The 20,862-nt window shown below is 39.5% G+C and overlaps 1 protein-coding gene across 8 annotated transcripts in view; it reads right to left on the bottom strand.

Annotated features, from left to right (window-relative positions):
* Nucleotides 1-20,862, bottom strand: part of SEMA5A (semaphorin 5A) — a 496,284-nt gene that overhangs the window by 68,264 nt on the left and 407,158 nt on the right. For all 8 annotated transcript variants that reach the window (XM_032279108.1, XM_032279114.1, XM_032279115.1 and 5 more), the window contains 2 exons: nucleotides 20,258-20,401; nucleotides 9,581-9,728 (listed from right to left, as the gene is read on the bottom strand). In XM_032279108.1, coding sequence (XP_032134999.1) covers nucleotides 9,581-9,728; nucleotides 20,258-20,401 — 292 coding nt within the window. The remainder of the gene's footprint in view (nucleotides 1-9,580; nucleotides 9,729-20,257; nucleotides 20,402-20,862) is intronic.

The raw sequence follows: 20,862 nt of genomic DNA, 5'->3' as shown, positions 1-20,862 counted from the left end.
TTGGTAGAATCAGAAGCAGACAGAAATTGACCAAAAATGTGTCCAATTTAAAGGGAACATTTAATCGACTAAAAGGTTCAATGAGTGTTCTTTATAGGTAATCAATTAATTAGCCCAAATCTATCAGCAGGACTACAATCAAAGACTGAAGATGCATTTGGAAAAGAATATTGTCTGATTGTTTTTAAATAGACTGGTATTAAGACTTTAAATTTAGAGAGTCACTCTTAATTACTCATTTTGAATAGTTTCAAATCTGACATTTAAAAAACCAGGGACATAGGTTTCATATGACTGAGCATTTGTTATGTCTTTAAAAGAATCTGTTCATTCTGCGTGTGCTGTCTACTCATGTAAGTCTATAAAAAAATTTAAAATTGTAGCCATTTAGTAGAAATTGTTACGATAGAAATAATATTATTGTCTCTCCATACATAAAGTTTAGGTACTGTAATTATCACATATTGAACAATCTTTAACATGAAATTTATTGGAAAGTTATAGAGAAAAATCTCTCTCTGTGTGTGTATGTGTAACTTAAGTCACTTTTACAGTAGAAAATCTCTTCATGAAAACTTCTTTCAATTAACTTTGCAATCACTGTATTTGAATTACTGTAGTCAGAAAAAAACATTTTTAAAAACCATAGAAATGTACAAGAGTCTTCCAACATTATAAGTAAAACATTTTTGTGAAATATTCCAGGTCTCCATACCAATTGCAATTTCCAGAGATTGTAGATGATTATTTATATGTCCTAGAGGCAGACTCTTGATGGATTAATTCCTATAATCCATCATTTTTCTTTTCTCTCCATCTGTGCCATACATTCTTAAACTTGATTGTCAAACTTTCAGTGCTAAATTTTAGAAAACATACTTTTGTGGCCATCTGCTCTACCACTCAATTTTGTGTACAGATATTAACTTTTTCAAAAACTTAAGCCTCCTTTAACAACATGTGGCATTTTCACTTTGACAGTCTTTCATATTTGCAAACTCTTCACTGAGATATTTTATAACAAAAGAAAACAAACTTTGCATTCCCATGTTTATGAAGATATAATATCTGGTTTCAGCAAGGGAGATCAATCATTCCCATTGAAGAAGAATATAGGGAAATATAAATGAGTGCCTTTTACAACCACAGTGCAATGGAAGCGCTCAGGATGAACCTTATTCATGAAGGTCAAGGTCATCTCTTTAGCTTTCATGGAAATGGGTCACATGAAAATTCTAGATCATTTCCATCAGATACGGTAATTGTTAAGGACGGACATGTCTGTCCCCATCAGTTACCGAATGGTACGTGAAGGGTACCTTCCATAAAGGGGAGGGGAAAGAGAAAGCCGCTGGAATGATTTTGACTCAAACTAGGTGAAGCCACCAGAGCTTTTGATTTCACACATCAGCCTGTGCCCAACAGGGTGGATTTTGGGGAGATGAGCCCCTTGGTGACCTTAGCTCTGCCCCCCTGCTTTGCTCCTGTCCCCCTCCTCCCTGTCCTAGCTACCTGCAAGGCTGCTAGCTAGTGGCAGCAGCTCCAGATTCACTCCCAACATTCTGTGTCCAGAGAAAGAAAGGCCCTTCCCTTCCTGTATTTCTCTCTACGGAGAAGTAAAAACTTCTCTGAAGTCCCAGGAGACAGCTGGGTTAGTGAGGGTGCAGCCTGGGTGCATTCTCATTCAATGGTAGCAGTGAAGGTGACACACTCCCGAGAGGCATCTGCAGGCTTCTCAGAAAATCAGTTCTGCTGCCCATAGCAGTGACCTTGATGACAAACCCTAGTGGGAGCTTTTCCCTCTTTCATGCCTGACCCCCTCATTCTCCCCACCTGCTGCTGTCGACTTACTATAAAACCAGTTGCCTTAAGGCTTTGTCTCAAAATCTACTTTAAACAGTGGTTAAGCTATGATGCCAGACTTGTCCCTCTCAGCTCCTATGCCCAAGATGAAGACTCTAGTCCAAAATAAAGGTTGGAACCCTCTATCTCTGAGGCTTTGAAAAACACGCTGAGTTTTCATGCACTCAGTTCAGGGCTAGCATGGCTCCCAGGGTGCGCTGCCCTTTTTCAGAAGTGCTACTCACATCTTCATGTTTAACACTCCCTTTGGAATTCTGCAGTGCACAACCTGCACAACTGTTTGCAGGGCCTTTGGAGGAGAAGGTGAAAGGAAAGGAGAAAGATGGGCATCACTTCTCAGATGCATCTGGACATCTGGGGCTTTCCCAAGGTTCTTTGCATTCTTTTGGACCCTCACTTGCACACACATTCTGAAGCCACTAGGTGTTATCTCAATAAATGATTAATAGTTTACAGCTTTTAGTTAGAATGATTCACTATATCAAATCTGGTGTGATATACAACAAACTTCTAAGAGCGCATTGGTGTTTAAGTTAATCTTATGAAAACTACAGTCCTTAACCTTTTCAATTATTTATCAAATATTCAATTGTTTATCAAATACTAGATGAGGCCACAGAGTGTAGTGGGGAAACGAGCCGGCCGCCATTACAAATGTCTGGCGCTGAGGCTGGCAACACTTCCTATGAGCTGGACCGTCTCCTTCTTTCCTCCAATTTCGACCTCTATAAGTTGATTACACTAATAACAATACTATGTCATTGGACTGTTGGGAAGAATTCTTCACCAATTTCCTAAGAAGTACTGTAAACAATACCTGGCATGTAGCAACTGCAATGACAGATGATAATGATGGTAATGAAGAATATTATAAAAATTCTGTATGTTTGCAGTGGAGTGAGAGTCAATTATTTTATGTATTTCTTAAACTTTATTTTAGAAAATTGCCTTTCTAGGATTATAAAATGGTATTTTCATGAACAATGGATAAAATTAGTTCTATCTAATCCATGCCCACTGGCTTGTTAAAGTAAGAACATCTTCCAGACATGCCAATAAGTAGGCCATACAAATAGCTTACTATTCATATAGGGTCTGTATCAGTTAGGTTGCAGGGGTATTAAGGCAGCAAATAAACTTTTGGAAATGGGTCTAGGCCCAAAGTAAAATAACGATCCTTTAATAAACACATATAATTTAGTGTGAGCTGGCAATGTTTAAGTATCCACAGCTTTGCATGTGTTGGGGTGACATTGCCTAAACATAACCAAATAAACAAACGTAAGTGAATAAGGAGAAAACATTTCATGTATCTCTTTGTAACAACCTGCCTGTCATCTAAGGCAGGACTATGAAACTCCAGGAAGCCACTGTTCAAAAATGAGGAAACACCAAATAGGAATACAAAGGAAACTGATGATTACCAACTAGCAAGCAGCCAATTTTAAAACAGCTTGTTCATTTGTAAAAATGTCAGTCTCTCCCAGGCTAGCTCTCCTCTGTATTTCATGATGAAAAGAAGTGCCAGCTGTCCCACTTGAATAAAGGTACATACCATTGCAAGGAGGTTGCTATGCTCTTGAAAATGTTTTAGTACCAAAAATTAAATGAGGAACTAGAGGTAATTTCTTACAGTTTAGGAAGACAGGAAATGTGTGTTTCTAAAAGCCACAGGCATACATTGTCCACGGAGCATTAAACTGCTGCTCCCCTGACACCAGTCAAATAGGAAACTAACAAATAAAATTGTCCCAGATATCAAAATTCTAATAGAGTCTAATAAGATACACCACAAGGATGCTCAGAAAATGTTTTACAAAATATATCCTGAAAGATATATTTTATGTCATTAAACTATTGATACTTACTGAAACATTAGCATTGTCAGAAGTTGAAATTAAAACACTTCTTGAAATAAAACTACAAGAACCATCTACAGTAGGCTTTACATATCAACAAATTAAGAATAACATAATTATCAAAATTTACACAAAATACTTACAACAAGCACATGGCTTGTAGAAAATCCCGAACATGGATTCAGAACCTTAATTCTGAATAAGAGCAGTAATATTAGGCAGATGAGGCTATCTGCAGCTCATACCTTTTACAAGGTAATTAAGATGAGCCTCAAATAATTTTTGTTGGTATCAGTGAGATCATTTAAAATTGGGCTTACTCATACGTTACTGGCCAGAGGCAAATACAGCTGAGGCTGTTGGGAAGTGACTGGAGCTAAAACAAATACAAAATATACCTGTTTGGGGTTTTTGAATGATCTAGTTTCACAGGTATGAGTATTAGATCTTTCTCCTTAATCTCACTGTTCTTGCTCTTGTATTTTCTGAAGGAGCCACAGCACCCTGGGTTGTCTCAGGACCTCTAGGTGGAAAGACCTGGACCTGGTGTCTTTCTCTCTCCACCTGTTGGGTTTTTGGTCATCTAACTAGTTTTCTACAGGTCTTGATTTTCTCATTTAGAAAATCAGGAATATACACAACAACCTTCCCCAAAGCATTCTGTAGACCCTAGTGTGCTACACAACAATGTGATATTTTCTAATGCCTGTGGTTATTTTCACAAGTCACAACCTATTTAAAATTCCAATGTCCAGGTTTCATTTGCTCTGAAAATTATCCACTGTCCCATTATTTGACACAAACAAACGTTAGTGTGTATATCAAATCTGGTTGACCCTCTCAGACTCCCTTTTGACAGCATGTATTGATGGTAATGTCTTTCTTCTTGACCTTTCCAGGCATTCTGTGGTCTGGTTCTTTTGTATCTAGGAAATAAATATCTATCCTACACTCCCTGTTGCTCTCTTAAATCATAGCTTTTGGTCAATTGTTTAATGCTTTGTGTGATATTTCAGTAAGAAATATAGTGCTGGCAATATTAAGCCTGTTGTTTTTTGTAAATTATTTTTGCACTATCTGATGCTGTCTTCAGGTCTGATACAGCTAAAAAAAAATAATAATAATAATTTAAATCTGCTAAACCTTTGAGGAAATTTTGAGTTGCATTAATATAAGAAGTAATTCTGTTTATAACACATAACATTTTATATCTTTCTTCCTTTCATGTGTTGTCATTTTCAGCCAAAATGTAGAGTTAACATTTGTGTTACAAATTTATCTTCGATTAATTCCTATGCTCATGATGATCTCCTAATGGTACTCTATGGTTGGCCAAAATGATCACGATATTATAAAAATTAAGAGTGTTAATTTAGAGAAGAGGTATAGGAAGACAAAAAGCTCCTCTTTCCTTTAAGCTACACTTCGATCTAAACAGGAGAAAAGAAAAGTAAGGCTTATCATTTATCACTTAACATTGGGCAAATAATTATGCAAATGGAGTTGTCTCATTAAATTCTATTTGTGCCCAGAGGACCAGTTCTCCAATGCTGGTCCAGTCCTCCACTGGCAACTTGCTACTGGGCAAGTTCATTAATCTTTCTCAGGCTGACTTTTTCCATCTCCAAGCAGAGATAATAATAAAAACTGCCTTGCAGGGATATAGAGAGAATAAACATGATAAATTTTAATCACTCTTAGTGCAGTGCATGGCATGTAGCAGGCACTCAACAAAAGTTATTTTATGATAGAACACAGAATTTCAGGCTGTCATTAAATATTAACTCCAGTATGTGTAGTTATAACTTAATTTCAATATTTAATTTGGCATCATCTAGTAAGTTGGGGTTTGCAAGGCTTCATCCAACAAGAATTGTTACAGTTACTATTGTCAAAACCGGGGTAAAAAGGAAAAATACACAGGATGGTGATAATCATTTCTATTTTATGAATGTCCAGGTTCGACTTGGCATGGGCTAGGATATATAGAAATATTATGTACTATGTGTAATCTTCCGAACAGCTCTGTCATTCAAGTGTCCATGCTCCACATTGCATTTGAAAACAATCGTGGAGAAATAGAACAGCAGGTCAAGTCTCACAGTGACTCAGAGGCAGAGTCCCTCTGACCCACCATCCTGCTTCTTCCACCTGCTCTGTGAAGCCACAGGCATGTGGGGCTGAACTGCAGACCTGGAGAGCAGCAGCAAGGACCAGAGGACCCCAGATCCTCCTGTGGTTTTAGCCTACTGGGAAGTGGGGAGTAAATGTCTGTTTTTTAAGTGTCTCCTTCTGAGCTCATCAGAGGTATGAGCCACCAGGAAGGGACATTTCTTAGAAGTCATCCCTCAATCAGCTGAACACATGTACCCTAGGGTCCAGAGAAGGAATGCCAGGGTCACAGAATCATCAGTTTTGGTGTCTGGCCCTGCACTTTGCAGAACAAGACAGAAGCCCAGAGGGCAATGAATGCATCTCAAGTTCACAGAGTTAAGTGGCAGCATAAGATCCAGGTCCTCCCTCTGTATCTGTCAATCAGCTCCCAAACTAACGCAAGGCTCCGGGTTTCCCAAGCCTTTGACATGGGGAAATTTACAAGTAGGGATTCATGGAGAGAATTAATAGCTCTTGCAAGGGCCCTTCACTTCCTCTTTATTGAGCTTCAAATAAAGACTTGCTGACTTAGTCTTAGATGAGGACATAGAAATTCTTCAAGTGAAGCTGGGAAAATCCTTCCATGAAACTTCAGCTTTAAAGTGTTGGCGAAAGCAAAGATTCTCGAGTCTTTTCTAACCCATGCATACTTGAACTTGAAATAATCAATTCTGTCTTTTTCTATAAGCTGTTATAATAATCAGGAAATTCGGGTTGTTATACTTTCCACAAACATGTTCTGAATTTGTAAATGACATCTCATTATCTGACTCATTTTTAATAAGCTGGAGCTTGGAAAAGCAGCTGAAGCCCATGGATACTGAATGAAGAAATAAGACTAGAAAGGAGAACTCAAACACAAGACCTTCTGCCAGATCTTACAGATGTTGCTGTCCTAGATACAGAAGCTCTGAGTGGGAAGAACCATCATTCCCTTCTCCAAGGAGGAGACCAAGATTCAGAAATATCACCTCTTGTTATCCAGCTAGACACTGGCAAGCAGATGGTCACTTCATGACTCCAAAATCAGTATAATTTTTATACTTAGAGTTGCTATGTTGATAAAAAGAACTCAATAAAAAACAAATCCTTTGTGGTGAAGGATTTATAAACTGTAGCTAGAATATGAAGACCAAAAATGTTTTGTTTTAGCTAAGTAACTATCATTTTTAAATCAACTTGTTAGGAATTCAATTGATTGATAGTATATATCTTCCACACAATCCAAAGAAGCGGAGCCCTTCCTTTCTGCAGCTTGCACTCCTTGATTAGTGTGAGCTGGCATTTCCTGCCTTCGAACAGATAGAAACTGAAATGCACGCGAGAACCCAGGTCAGAAGAAAATAAAGACACTTCTACCGCTAAGAGGTAGAGTGCTCCTTTGTGCTGCAATAACAGTTTCCTAGAAGTAAACTACCAGAAGGCTAAGTTTGGTGGTAAAAACAAAAAGAAAAAAAGAAAAACAGACCCCTAAATTTCCTAAAAAGTGACAATAGTTTCTTTGGAGACATGTGTATTTTTCTAGATTGGAAAGCAGAGGTTACATTTGTTTCACAAACTGTAATTCTGTAATAAATAAACCAATAAATACACAGACATTTTAGAAAGACCTTCACTTTTTACATTTATAATCAGATGTATGTCACACATACACACATATTATAGTAACTACATAGAAAAGCTACATTCTTACTTAATATATTTTTTCTTTCATCAAGCTATATTTGAAGGTAATTATAAATCAATTCACAATGAGAAAATTAATGATGTGGACTGTTTTCTGAATTCTTCACACTGCAATGTATTCAGAAACTAAGGTAAGAGATCAATCCAGATCCTCCATTCCTGCAGTTTCCCAGAAAGTGAGACCAACCTTGACATGGCAATGCAGGCCCCAGTGGGCACAAAGCATGCCACCAGGAACAAAACATGATAGTCCTCAGCCTAACATAAAGTTACCCCATTTAAATAGTTTTCCTAGAACACATGAGTATTCATAAATTTGCCATTTTAAAATAATTTAAAACAAATAGTTTTAAATGTCAGCATCTGAAATATCAATAAATATACATGTTAATGAAGATTTTTTCATAGTCTACAGTTAGTTCAGGCTGATCTGGAAAGAAGTGTCTTTACAGTCAGTAATAGATTATGTGAAAGCTATGATAATATTTTTTCTAGTGGGAAGGGGAAGAAATCTAATTGTAATTTTCAGTAACAGAAATCTCCTTAGGTCTCTGGTGTAATATCTGACAAAGCACCTCATAACCCTCTTCCTCTCCCTGAATTTCCCAAGGATATCTGGGCTGTGTGGGTTTTGCATGTCACAAAAGCAGGCTTTACAGCAGCACAAAAACATTGCTTGGCCTCACAAACCAAAGGATAAAGATGCTGCAAAGGCCACTGGAAAGATCAGTGAGGAAGGAATTTAGCCAGACCTTGTGCTGAGCCTCTCCATCAATACCTTTGCTACCATCTGTGTCCACTCTGTGCAGCCAGCACCGGGGGCAGGCAAGTGAGGGGAAATGCTGTTACTCTTACAGAAGAAGCAGGAAGGCAAAAGCAAGACTTTTGAAAAGAGCTTGCCCGGCCAGGCGCGGTGGCTCATGCCTATAATCCCAGCACTTTGGGAGGCCGAGGCGGGTGGATCTTGAGGTCAAGAGATCAAGACCATCCTGGTCAACATGGTGAAACCCCGTCTCTACTAAAAATACACAGATTAGCTGGGCATGGTGGTGCATGCCTATAGTCCCAGCTACTCAGAAGGCTGAGGCAGGTGCTTAAACACAGGAGGCGGAGGTTGCGGTGAGCCGAGATCATGCCATTGCACTCCAGCCTGGGTAACAAGAGCAAAACTCCTCCGTCTCAAAAAAATAAAAAGCATGCCCAAGTGGAATTTTATGTGACAGGTTAAAGTGTCAAAAGAAATATGACCTGCAAAGGCAGGAGAAAAACAAAACAAAACGTGCATTCTCTTTAATTCTCTCTACATTGGTGCCAATGCTCTGACAATGGCTTTATATAGTTTCTCAGCCCCCAGGGTATATCCGGTTCAGCCCCAGTGTTCTATACCTTGGTGTGGGCCTGGCACGGGGATACTATTCTGTGTCCCAAACCAAATAGAGTGCCATAGATAAGCAGGTTGAAGGCTTTGTCACTCAGAAATCAGAACAGAAAAACTCCTGGGACAGTTTATCCCATACATGAATACCTAATTCACGAAGCCTCCAGGCTACTCTTTAGTTCCAGTATTTTCTCCAGATATTGTAACTAAATTGAAACACTTGCATGATTTGTAGCACCTAGTGTGTGCAGAGCATCGAGTACTTGATCATGTTGTGTTTACAGAGTACTTAGTGTTTGCAGAATATATAGTGTCTGCCAAGAATCTAATGTTTGCAGAAGATCCAGTGTGTGAGAGGGTCTAGTGCGTTCAGAGCATCTATTGTCTGGGGAGCATCTAGTGTCTGGACATGTCATATTTATAAAGCATTTAGTATCTGCAGAGCATAAAGTGTTTGCAGAGCTTCTGGCATCTACAGAGCACCTAGTGTGTGAGACCATTTAGTGTTTGCAGTGTACAAAGTGTGCGTACCTTGTGTGTACAGAGCCTTTATTGTTTGCAGAACATCTCATGTGTACAGAGCATTTTGTGTGTATTGAGTCTGAACTCTCTGGCTCGGTGTGAGAAGGAGGCTACTCACCACATTGCAGCCTGCACAGTCAGGCCCATTCTCACAGGTCCTGCGACGAGCTTGAATGCCACCCCCGCACTGGGCTGTGCACCGTTCCCAAGGACCCCAGCCTGTCCAGAACATGTGTGGGGGACACAGCAAATGTTCATTGCAGTATCTGTAATGAGGAAACCAAAAGGAAAAGGAAACTAATTAGTGCCACTTGAGACCACTGACGTCTTCATCTCCATCCCTGCACCAGATGTGGAACACATGGGCATGCTCTGTGTGGAGGGGCTTGCTGTACTTGGAGCAGCTGCACATACAGAAGGCAGATGTGACGCTGGCCATGCTGTGTGTGCACAGACAATGGGATGCACGGCAGACAGTGAAGAAAATGCTAAACTCACAATGCAGGATGGATCTTCCTGTGCAGCCAATTAAAGAAAAAACAAAACAAAACCCTTCAAACAGACGCCCAAAAATAAGAGTATACAGAAAATACTTAGGTAGGGCATTTATCTTCTGAACATAAACATTGAAAGACAAAGCAGGTTACAAATACAAAGTCAGCATAGCTTTACTTGGAATTCCTTTCTTGTTCTTAAATCAAATGAGCCCAGAGTTATATTAAGATAAGTTAAAGGAAAGTTATGGCATGGGTTTAGCATGAAGGCCCATGCTATATACAGCCTAGGCTATTCTACTTTTAAATTTACTTGTAGGTTCTCAGAATAATGCCAAACAATGTAAAAGACCACTTGTTATTCAAAAAGAATTGAATTATTATGCAACTTTACAAATATTAGTTCAATTTTTCAGTGTTTGAGTATACTTCTAAACTTCCACATACATATTCATTTGCTAAATTTTAGCCAAATATCCAAAGCCTCCTTTATCCCTATCACGAGTCACATTTCTCTTCAATTTTTAGTACTGCAAGTGAAATGAAGCGAAGTGAGGGAAACAAACAAACAGCAAGGAAACAGAAGGAAACAGCCTGGCGTTCTACAGGGTACAACTTGTAGGAAGAAAGAGGTGACTCGGAACAACACCAAATGCAGTGAGACACACTCGGTGATTAAAGAACTACTGTAACTCTATAATCCATCCACTAAGCCTAAATTCCCATATTTACCTTCTAGGGAATACTAGAATGCACAACGTTTTCTCATGTCCTCCTCTCTTGCCAGGCCATCTGCCTTAAGAAACAAGAGGCAAAGTTTCCCATCGTTGGCGTAAGTCAATCACCTTTACCTGCATCAATATTAACAGAGGCTTAATCCTGCAGGGCCTATGCAACAGGAATTGTAGAGGGCTTCCTGGTCACAGGTGTTCACAGTCTAAGATGAACACAGGGAAATGCACACAGCTCAGAATGTGCAAAACTATCTTAATACCCAGTGGCATCACTATAGTTATTTATGCAGAAGGAAATGCTTTTCTGGAACTGAAAATGAGGGCAAATGGTAGCCAGCCACCAGGAAACGAAATTTGGAAAGTGTAGTTTCCTGACAGTCAATGCGGTTAAGATGGAACTGTTTTTCTGTCAAATCAGAAAAATTTCATGGGGACTGTGAGGGCTTTAGAAACAGGGACAGTGTGAAAAGTAGAAAGCAAGGCCGAGCTGAGGGGTGAAAACAGGATGGGGCACACTGAGCCCCTGTCAGTGTTCTGGAAAATAATGGAAGGTAGAAATGGAAAGAATAAAGCAGGAAAGGTCACTGAGATGAACAGAACAGAAAAAGGGAACAGGGAGCGGGATGATCTGTCTTTACCAAATACAGTGGACAACTGGAACTTTATAAGAAATCAGGTAAGTTACACAGAGCTCCAGAGATAAAATAACTCCACGAGAATTAGGTGGCAGACTCATCTCCAGTAGTCGGTGCCTCGTTTTGACTATGCACTGGAGCCCCTGAGATTCGAGGAGTTTCTCATATTTCAGTATGAGGTCTGCATCTCCCCAGACAGGAGAGTTTAGCAGCAGGAAGAGCACATAGAACAAACAGCAACTAGAGATGCTGGACTGCAGCAATTCAAATGAGAGAAACTTGAAACTAGATAACTACCATGGTGTTGAAAAGAAGGAGAAGAAGTGATGCAGATGGGGTTTGGTATAGAGAAAGTACAATATGGCAACTGTGTGAATGCACGAAAACAAAACAAAACAAAACAAAACAAACAAGTGGAGCCAAAGTCAGCCTCTTAAGTGAAAGTGGAAGGCAGAAGTCACTGCTACTTCCTGGGAGAGACAGTTGATATGTAGGGGGCGAAGGACGCTCCAGAGAGTCAAGAACCAATTAGGCAAGCAGTTTAGTTTGTCCAAACTTTCAGATTTGAGAGTAGCCTATAGAACGGGACAGTTATCACTCTTCCTCAGCTTTTCCGCATTTAAGATAACACAGAAACACTAGGTTTCCCTCCTTAGGTGGTCACTGTAGTCTCCCAGTGTCCGACTCTCAGAGCTCAGGGCTACTGGACATTCCTAACGTAGTAGGGGAATGGGAAGGACCCTCTAATTAAGAGGGCATGGCCTCTAGATAAGAGAGACAAGACAAAAGTGAGACTATTATAGATGAAAAGAATTGACCTTAGGAAGTACGTGAAAATGTGTCAAGTTACAATAAGTAAATATTAGTATGCGTGCTGGTTCATGGAGTATTCCGGGAGGAAACTGACACCTGTTTTGAGAAAATATTTTGAGGAAGTCAAGAAAACTCAGAATATCAGAACTGTCAGCATTTAGTTAAATTATCTGTATATAGCTCACTGTGGGTAGCATGACAAGTAGGCCATGTCCATTTCTAAGCTGATTCACCAGCATTCAAAAGGTATGCACTTCTTAGAAAACTCGATTCTAATTTCAGCTTTCAACAGGCCCCCCACTTCTAAAGAACAAACAAGAAAAAGGGTATGGAAGGCAGAGAAAAACCTTACGAAAGATGTTTATTAAACCCTTGACTTTCAATAAAAAGCACAGCAACTGAGCTACCATTTCCCCAAAGCAAAATAAACCATAGTGCACAAATCCTTTCTCTCATTTGCTGACAGCAGACCATCCCTGAAAATGCTCAGCATGTTATTATCGTGAAAATCTACTGCAGGGTAACCTGTGCGTGTAGCATGGAACTTTCAACCAGTGTTAATGAATCATCTACTGAGCTGCTATTTTAAGATTGTCAATCCTGCCTTCTTTTTCTTTCTTCTATAGTAGTCCATGAAACAAGCCATACCAGAATCTGCTAGGGTATCACCCTCTGAAATTGCAGCCTCCCCAATAAGAGAGGTCAGAGGGAAGTAGAAATTGCTAGGCTAGCTCTTTGTATCTGGGTTTTCACTAAGGAATTCACCCTGGAAGAGTGCTCAGAGGCAAAGCCTTCAGAAGCCCTTAAGCATGCATCCTCCACAATTGTGAGAAAGCATTTCCTCTCACCCTCTCCCTGCTCCCACCCCAACTAACTCATGCTCCTGAGAGAGGCCCCTCTTATGAAGCTATACAAAAAACAATGAGGTTGAAAGTCAGTGACCTTGGTATCTCTGCTGGTTAAGGGGTTTTTTAATTAATTTGTGGATAAAATGTCTACACAATGGGCCAAAAGTTGGTTTCCCTTTCTCTAGTTCCCAACATGCTGCTGCTGACTTTTAGCAAACAACGAGCTCAAATGTTTTCCAAATGTTCTTGGGTCTTGTGTGTTTTCTAGTATGTGAAAGCACTGCAAGTCACAGATGCATCTCATGATGCATTAATAATCAAGATTTTAATTTTGCCTATGACTGCTTATTATCATGTTGCATTTAAAAGCAAGTTAATGACCCAGCACTGTTTCTCTATAAATTATCCACTTTTTTCACAAATCTAGTCCCTTATGAAAATAATGACCTTTTACAATTCCACATGGACTATTCAGCACTCTGTCATGCTATAAATTGTTCTTTCTCTTATAAAATATAAATTGCATAATTTGTGTTCCATTCTGGTTAGGTCCAAGCTAGTTGCTCACTGCAACCTCTGTTAACCTGAACCAGTGAGGGCCTCTTCTGAACTATTTCCTCCTTGCTTCACTCCAAATGATCCGCCCTTTACTGGGCCATACTTCCATAATGAAATTTTTATGGCAACAGAGAAAATGCATGTACATAAAGTCTACCATAATATTCAATTCAACCCATTTAGGAAGATAAGTAACTTGTGAAGAACATCACTTTGGCTCACCACAGGACTCAGCCAATATACTGATGAAGACAAATAATCGCAAAATAAAAACCATTGATCCCTGGGACTCTTTGAGAATGCATTGGACATGCTCTAACATGTTCCCCGTGATCCCCAGCTCCTAGAATTCATACCTTGTGTAATCTCCTCCTACTGAATGTGAGTGGGACCTGTCACTTGCTTCTAACCAACAGAATATGTGAAAGATGATACAATGTCACTTCTGTCATTATGTTACATAGATTGTAACGTCCTTACTTCAAGAAAACTTTCTCCCTTCTTGGCTTCGAGGAAGCAAGCAAAAAGATGACAAGGACTCCGTTATCAAAGAATTGAGGGGAGCCTCCGGCTACCAGCCAGCAAGAAACTGAGGCCCTCAGTCTGACATTCCACAGGAACTGAAGGCTTCCAACAGCCACATGATCTGAAGGCAGGTCCTTCTCCAGCCGAGCCCCACTGACATCACAGATGGGGCCTACATGTTGACCGCAGCCTTGTGAGAACCTGAAGCTTTGCCCAGACTACAAAACCCACAGACACCACAAGCAAATAAACGCCTGGTGCTTTAAATGCCTAAGGCTGTGGTGATGTTACCATATGACAACTGTTAAAACAGACCATGGTAGCTGGAAGTCTGGTGCTACTGTAGGAGGTTAAAATGTGAACATGGCTTTGAGACCAGGGAATGGCAGGAAGCAGAATAATTTTGAGGAGTATGTTAAAGAAAACATAAATCACCTTGAATCAACCATTGGTGGAAACCCAGACTTCAAAGACATGGCCAGTGAAGGTTTAGAGAGAAATTGGATAAAGAACTAAAACTGAACTTCAAAAAAGATGGTCTTCTCACCACACACACACACACACACACACACACACACACGAAAAACATGTGAAGCAATGCAAAAGTGAATTGGTTCAATTTTAGCCATCCATAATGTACATATATTTTAAACAAGATTTTGTACACAATAAATATTTACAAGTCTTGATAAAAATAATTATTTTAAAACGACAAAAAACTCAATTAGAAAAACAGGCAAAATATTTGAATGGACATTTCTCTAAAGAAGATACACGAATGTCCAGTAAACACGAGAAGATACTCAACATTATTAGTCACTAACGAAATTCAAATCAAAATCACAATGAGATACCAGTTCATACCTACTAGGATGGCTATAATTAAAGAAAAAGAAGAAAATAACAAGAATGCAGAGAAACTGGAACTCTGATACATTGCTGGTGGGAATGTACAATGGTGAAGCCCCTTTAGAAAGCAGTTTGGTGTTTCTTCAAAAAAATAAACATAGAATTAACATACGATGCAACAATTTCACTCCTAGATACATGGTATACACAAAAGAATTAAAACAGGAACTTAAACAGATACTCATATGCCAATGTTCACTACAACATTGAAAATAGTCAAAAGATAGAAATAAACCAAGGGTCCACTGATGAAAAAAAAATGAATAAACAAAATATGGCATAGCCATACAACTGAATCTTAGCCTTAAAAAGGGAATGAAGTCCTGACGCATGCTGCAACATGGAGGAATCTTAAAAACATTATGCTAAATGAAACAAGCCAGACACAAAATGGCAAATACTGCAGCATTCCACTTAAGTGACATATCTATACTAGGCAAAATAATAGAGACAGAACATAATTAGAGGTTACCAGGGGTTGGGAGGAGGGTGGAATAAGGAATTACTGTTGCTTAACAATTACAGAGTTGTTGTTTGGGGTGATGAAAACTTTTAGAAATAGTAGTTATGGTTATACAATAATGTGAATGTAAATAATGCCACCAAATTACACATTTAAAAATGGTTAATGACACATTTATGGTTGTGTGTGTGTGTGTGTATAAAATCACAATAAAAACTTTAAAAGAGAACAGAGCCCTGTTTCCTTTTATCAGAAATGTTATCAGAAATTGGAAAAAGGGAGAATCTCACTACATAATGGATGAAAGCTGCCAAAATTGTTACCTATTGTAATATGAAAAGCAAAACACATAAGTTGAGTTGCATAGCTAAGGAAATTTCCAAGCAAAGTGTTGAAGGTGCTGCTTGGTTTCCTCATGCTGCTTACAGTGAAATGCAGGTGAGGAAAGAAAGACTGAGGAATGGATTATTAAACTAAAAGAACAGAGATTGGATGATTTTGGAAATCAGCCAATTTTAATGGCAAAAGATGCAAAATAGTATGAAATAGCTTTCACAGTCCTTTCAAGGACTGTTAGAAAAGGCTGGAATATAATAAAATTTGAGGTAGTGATTGTAAATCCTTTTATTGCAACCTCAGAAAGATGAAAGAATTAGAGCAGTATTGAGTTGCATAAATGGTCCTTTCTAGAGCAAGTCTGTGCCTTACAGATCCTCTCAATTACACCAGGTCACCTCTAGTGAGCTGGAAGGTGTTGTCTCTCAGCCATCTCAGCAGCATCCCAAGGTTGAGAAGGGCTATCTCAAAAAGGTCTGTGAATGTAGTTTTTGTTTAGTGGAGTAAACTTTGCAGAAATCCACTAAAGACCCATAACGTTTTTCAGAAACTTATTTCCACAAAGATACCAGCAGCTTGGATGGAAAGGGACAGAGAAAGTACACATGAAAGGCTGCTGAAAACCCCACACATTCTACTGGCAGGAAGGAAGCTGATAAAACTACTGAGCTGTAAGTACATGCTCCCTTCAAGAAAAAGAAAGGATGATTTGGGAAGTGAAACTAAGAGCTCAGAAGGCAGAGCAAGAACTATGGAGCATTATGCCTCCTCCTTGAACTTAATTAAGCAACTACCAACACTTGCTCAGCTAGATTCCAAAATTTATATGAGACAGTGATTCCTTTATAATTTCCATTTCTCCCACCCCCAACTGCCTTTTTGAACAGAAATGTCTAAAGCTATCATCCTTTGCCTGACTCTCCAAGTGTGCTAGTGGCAGATAACTTCTCCCTTTGACTTTAGAGATTAACAGACTGATGGGGACTACACCCAGATAGCCTCTTCCATGTGGGCCTGATGTAAATGATAAGGTTCTGGACTTTGGGGAGATGGGTTAGTGAGATAAGACTGAGGGACCTTGAAAGTGGGTGAAATGCATTCAGCACATGAAGAGTAGGGATGTGAATAACTAGAGAACAGAGAATCAACCGTGGCAGATAGACTCTGTGGTGACCCCAGTGAGTTCTGCCTCCTGACGTTCATACCCTGTGTCATCACCTCCTCTAGGTTGTGGAGGTCTGTGTCTTACTTCCAAACAACAGAGGATGGCGTACGGGTGGGATGTCACTTTTGTGATTATGTTACATTAAGTGTGTAAAGCCCATCTTGCAGGGAGACTGTCTTTCTTGCTGGATTTGTAAAGGCACGTGACAACACCAGGAAGGATCCCTTGGCAAGAAACTGAGAGTGGTCTGTGGATAACAACTATGTAAAGAACTGAGATATGCAGTTCGACAGCCCATAAAGAACTGAATACAAACAACCACCACATGATCTTGGAAGTGAATCCTTCCCCATTGGAGCCTCAGATGAGATCACAGCTTCTGGCCCATGTTTTGATTGAAGCCTACTGAGGCCCCAAGCGGAGGATCTAGCTAAGTCATACAGGAAATCCTGACCCATGGGACTGTGAGATTTCTAAAAGAAATGTGTGTTGTTTTGAGACAAAGCGTTTATGGAACTACTATTCCACAGCCGGAGAAAACTAGCAAAGATAATAACATTTGCATCTTGATAATATTTACAGAGGTCCATTTCTTCCTTTTCTTAGTAGCCTCTCTGGGAGTTGGAGCTTCTACTCAGTTCTTGCTACTCAAGAAAATATTTTCAAGGAAATTTCAGAAGAGAAAAACAAAGTATCTGTACATTCTAAAGTACATGCAAAAATTAAGCTAGAGTTGTTTTTCAGGAAAACTAATGTGAATACATCTGAGATTTTTGTTGCCACAAAGCTCCCATCGAATAATTCCACACATTGGAGATGTCCCAGATGAAAAACCACTAACTATAATCCTACCCCTAACTTAGGGAATCTTTTGGAAAAAAACAATGCATTGGCTTGTGGCCACCAAGGATTTCTTGAGGGCTGATGTTGTTTAAATCAATATGATATAAATTTATTAATTATTTTGTATGTCTAGTTCTTAGTCTTTTGTATTCTCCCATGGAGATCATGGTCTCCTTCAATCTTGAGTTTAGTCCTCAAATATCTCCATTGTTGGAATCAGAATGCTTTTATATTTCTTAGGTAGAGAGACCTTTTATTTAACATGGCAGGGAAATCTCAGAACCCATTGTTTATGAAGACCACAGAGGAAACTTTAGGTACTTGTTTTTTCTGGTTTTCATTAAGTTCCCAGTAGCCCCCTAGAAAGACTACTCAATAGATAAGCTTACATTTTATAAAAATTTTACATAGTTCCTGCTCTTACTGTCCATTTATTATTTAAATTCAAATTTTCCTCCGTTGAGCAAATGCTAATCTACAAGTAAACATTTCTTATGTATGAAAGGAATATTTTACATGTAAGTCCCTCAAACATACTTGCCATCTTTATTCCTCTTTTCCTGAAGACATCGCTGTATGAAAAATCCTACATGGATATAAACCTACACATATGTTCGCCACAGGGTTAAAGAGCCTCTTCCTTCCTGTGCCTTCAGCCTGGGAACAGTGATAACACATGCTAAGTTTGCAGTGGTGTCTGGACTCCAGGGAAGCCTTTGCAGAGATGGAAGTGACTTTGCCTGGATGGGCTGAAGACGTTGAGCATCCCTTAGCTGAAATATTCAGGACCACGAGTGTTTCGGATTTCACATTGTTTCAGATTTTGGAATATTGGTGAATATATATGTATGTATGTATGTATGTATGTATGTGTGTGTGTGTGTGTAGAGAGAGAGAGAGAGACAGAGAGATATCTTGGGGATAGGACCTGGGTCTAAATACAAAATTCATTTATGCATCATATACATCATATACACAAAGGCTAAAGGCAGTTTTTTATATTTTAAATAATTTTTTTGCATAAAACAAAATTTTTTCTGCATTTGACTGCCACCAGTCAAAAGTTTTTTGACTGCAAAAGTTAAAATAAATCAATAAATAAATGAAAACAGTGTGAAATTTTCCACTTGTGGCATCATGTCAGTGCCAGAAAAGTTTTAGCTTTTGAAGCATTTTGGGTTTCATATTTTCAGATCAGGGATGTTCAGCCTGTACTAGGTGACAATTTACAGCGTTTAAAAACTTCCAAGCAATTTAAAATTGTACAAGGCTTGAGAATAATAGGGAGACAATTCTTCTATAATAGGCTTTCCCACTTATCAACTGGTGTTAGAAAATGACAGGCTCGCAGGGACTGTCTCAGGGACTGCTGCCAAAATGACAAACCCTGCTTGGTAAAATCATCTGCATTTCCTCTTAGTCAAAAGGAGTGAAATCTTAATTGGCAAGTGAGGAACACACTTGAAGAAAGAAAGAAATGAGTCTCCTTAGTTGATTTAAGGTTTTAATAGATACCTAATAGCTATCTAAACAATAAGTCTGTTGCTTCTGTTCATGTAAATACTAATGGTATAAAAATGACTATATACAATATTTTTATTCGAGGTTCCACTGAGCTCATGTCACCAAATACAAACTTACTATGTTTTAATTAAAAGGTACTGGAAGCCAATCAGTAAGTTTATATTAGTATAGCAGAATAAGTATCCTGAAAGCACTATGAAATTCACCTATTTGGATTCTTTCCCAATAGTGATCAATTGGAATACACATTAATAGTATATCTTACACATATTAAGACAGATTCAATGATCTTGCAAAACAGATTAAGTGATTACGATTACAGAGGTTAAGCCTCAAACCAATGTCTAATTCTACACCAAGAAACAAATTGTTAAATCCAAGACTAAATCAAAATGTCGCCATGGTGTGTTGAAAGCTCAACATACACATGGGAAAGAATCCCCAATTTGGGTTGTGCTGCAGCTTCATCGAGAGTTATTTCTGATAATGCCCTCCTGTGCCTCCCAGAGAATTAACCAAGTTCTGATAAAAACCTTACCGCACCTGCCCAATAGTGTCTGCATCTGGGACCTTCATAGGTCCTCGTCTGATCTGAAGCTTTGAGATGGGTCTGGCTGAATTCTAAAAAGAATAAGCCTCCTGCAGGGCACTTCCAGAGTCTCCAGGAGCCTAGCACAGCACAGAGGTCCCTGGGTCTCGAATTCCTTAGCAATTGCTCAGTGGAGCCAACCCAGCTGTGTAGGCACCAGAGCAGCCCAGTGTTGCTGTCAACGAGGCTTTGATCACAATTAAAGTATGCCAGGAAAAGAAGATGATGACTGGCACAACGGAAAGGGATGCCATATATAAGCTAAGCTAGATCCAAAGCTAAAACCGCTGGGAACTCGATCTGGCCGGAATGAGAGTAAGCATGAGGTTGACGGTGCTGGCATCAGGGTGGGCACGTACCTTTCCTCGCGGTTCTGTCCCACGCACACCCGGCCCCCGTGCCTGGGAGTGGGGTTGCTGCAAGAGCGTTGCCGCACCTGGAAGCCGATCCCACAGGTAGTGCTGCAGGGAGACCACGAGGTCCAAGGAGTCCAGCCTCCATTCCTGAGGAAGGGGAAGCAATGCAATCACAGGTCAGGTGGGCTCGGAGACTGAGCCCTGTCTGCACCCACGGCTAAACACCTATGTTCCCAGGAGGATCGTGCCTGGGGCTGCTGGCCAGAGGGAACATCAGCCATGGGCTGAATGGACTGCACCCTGTGAATCTCAATTCCTGTGTCTGCAGCCCCCAGGCATTTATAGTCAAGATAGGAAATTTGGGAATAAAGTTTTTAGTGCACTACAAATAAAGAACTACAGTAGAAACTCTCAAGAAACTTGAGTTATGAAAATATTAAATTAATAAAGAATAAGGTTATTTCACTGAAAAGCATTTAGAAATGAATCCCTACTCCTCTAGCGTTTCTGACTTTTTGGACTTGTATTATATCATTTATAATCTATGAAAAGTGCACCTTTGAACAAAATGCTCATCTAAAACTGCCTAACATGGTTTCTTTTAAAAT

Source organism: Sapajus apella, unplaced genomic scaffold (assembly GCF_009761245.1).
Source record: "Sapajus apella isolate SASKATOON/1434 unplaced genomic scaffold, GSC_monkey_1.0 scaffold11, whole genome shotgun sequence".
Lineage (NCBI taxonomy): Eukaryota > Metazoa > Chordata > Mammalia > Primates > Cebidae > Sapajus > Sapajus apella.
Note: the sequence above shows the minus strand (reverse complement) of the source record. Positions and strands in the feature narration are given on the sequence as shown.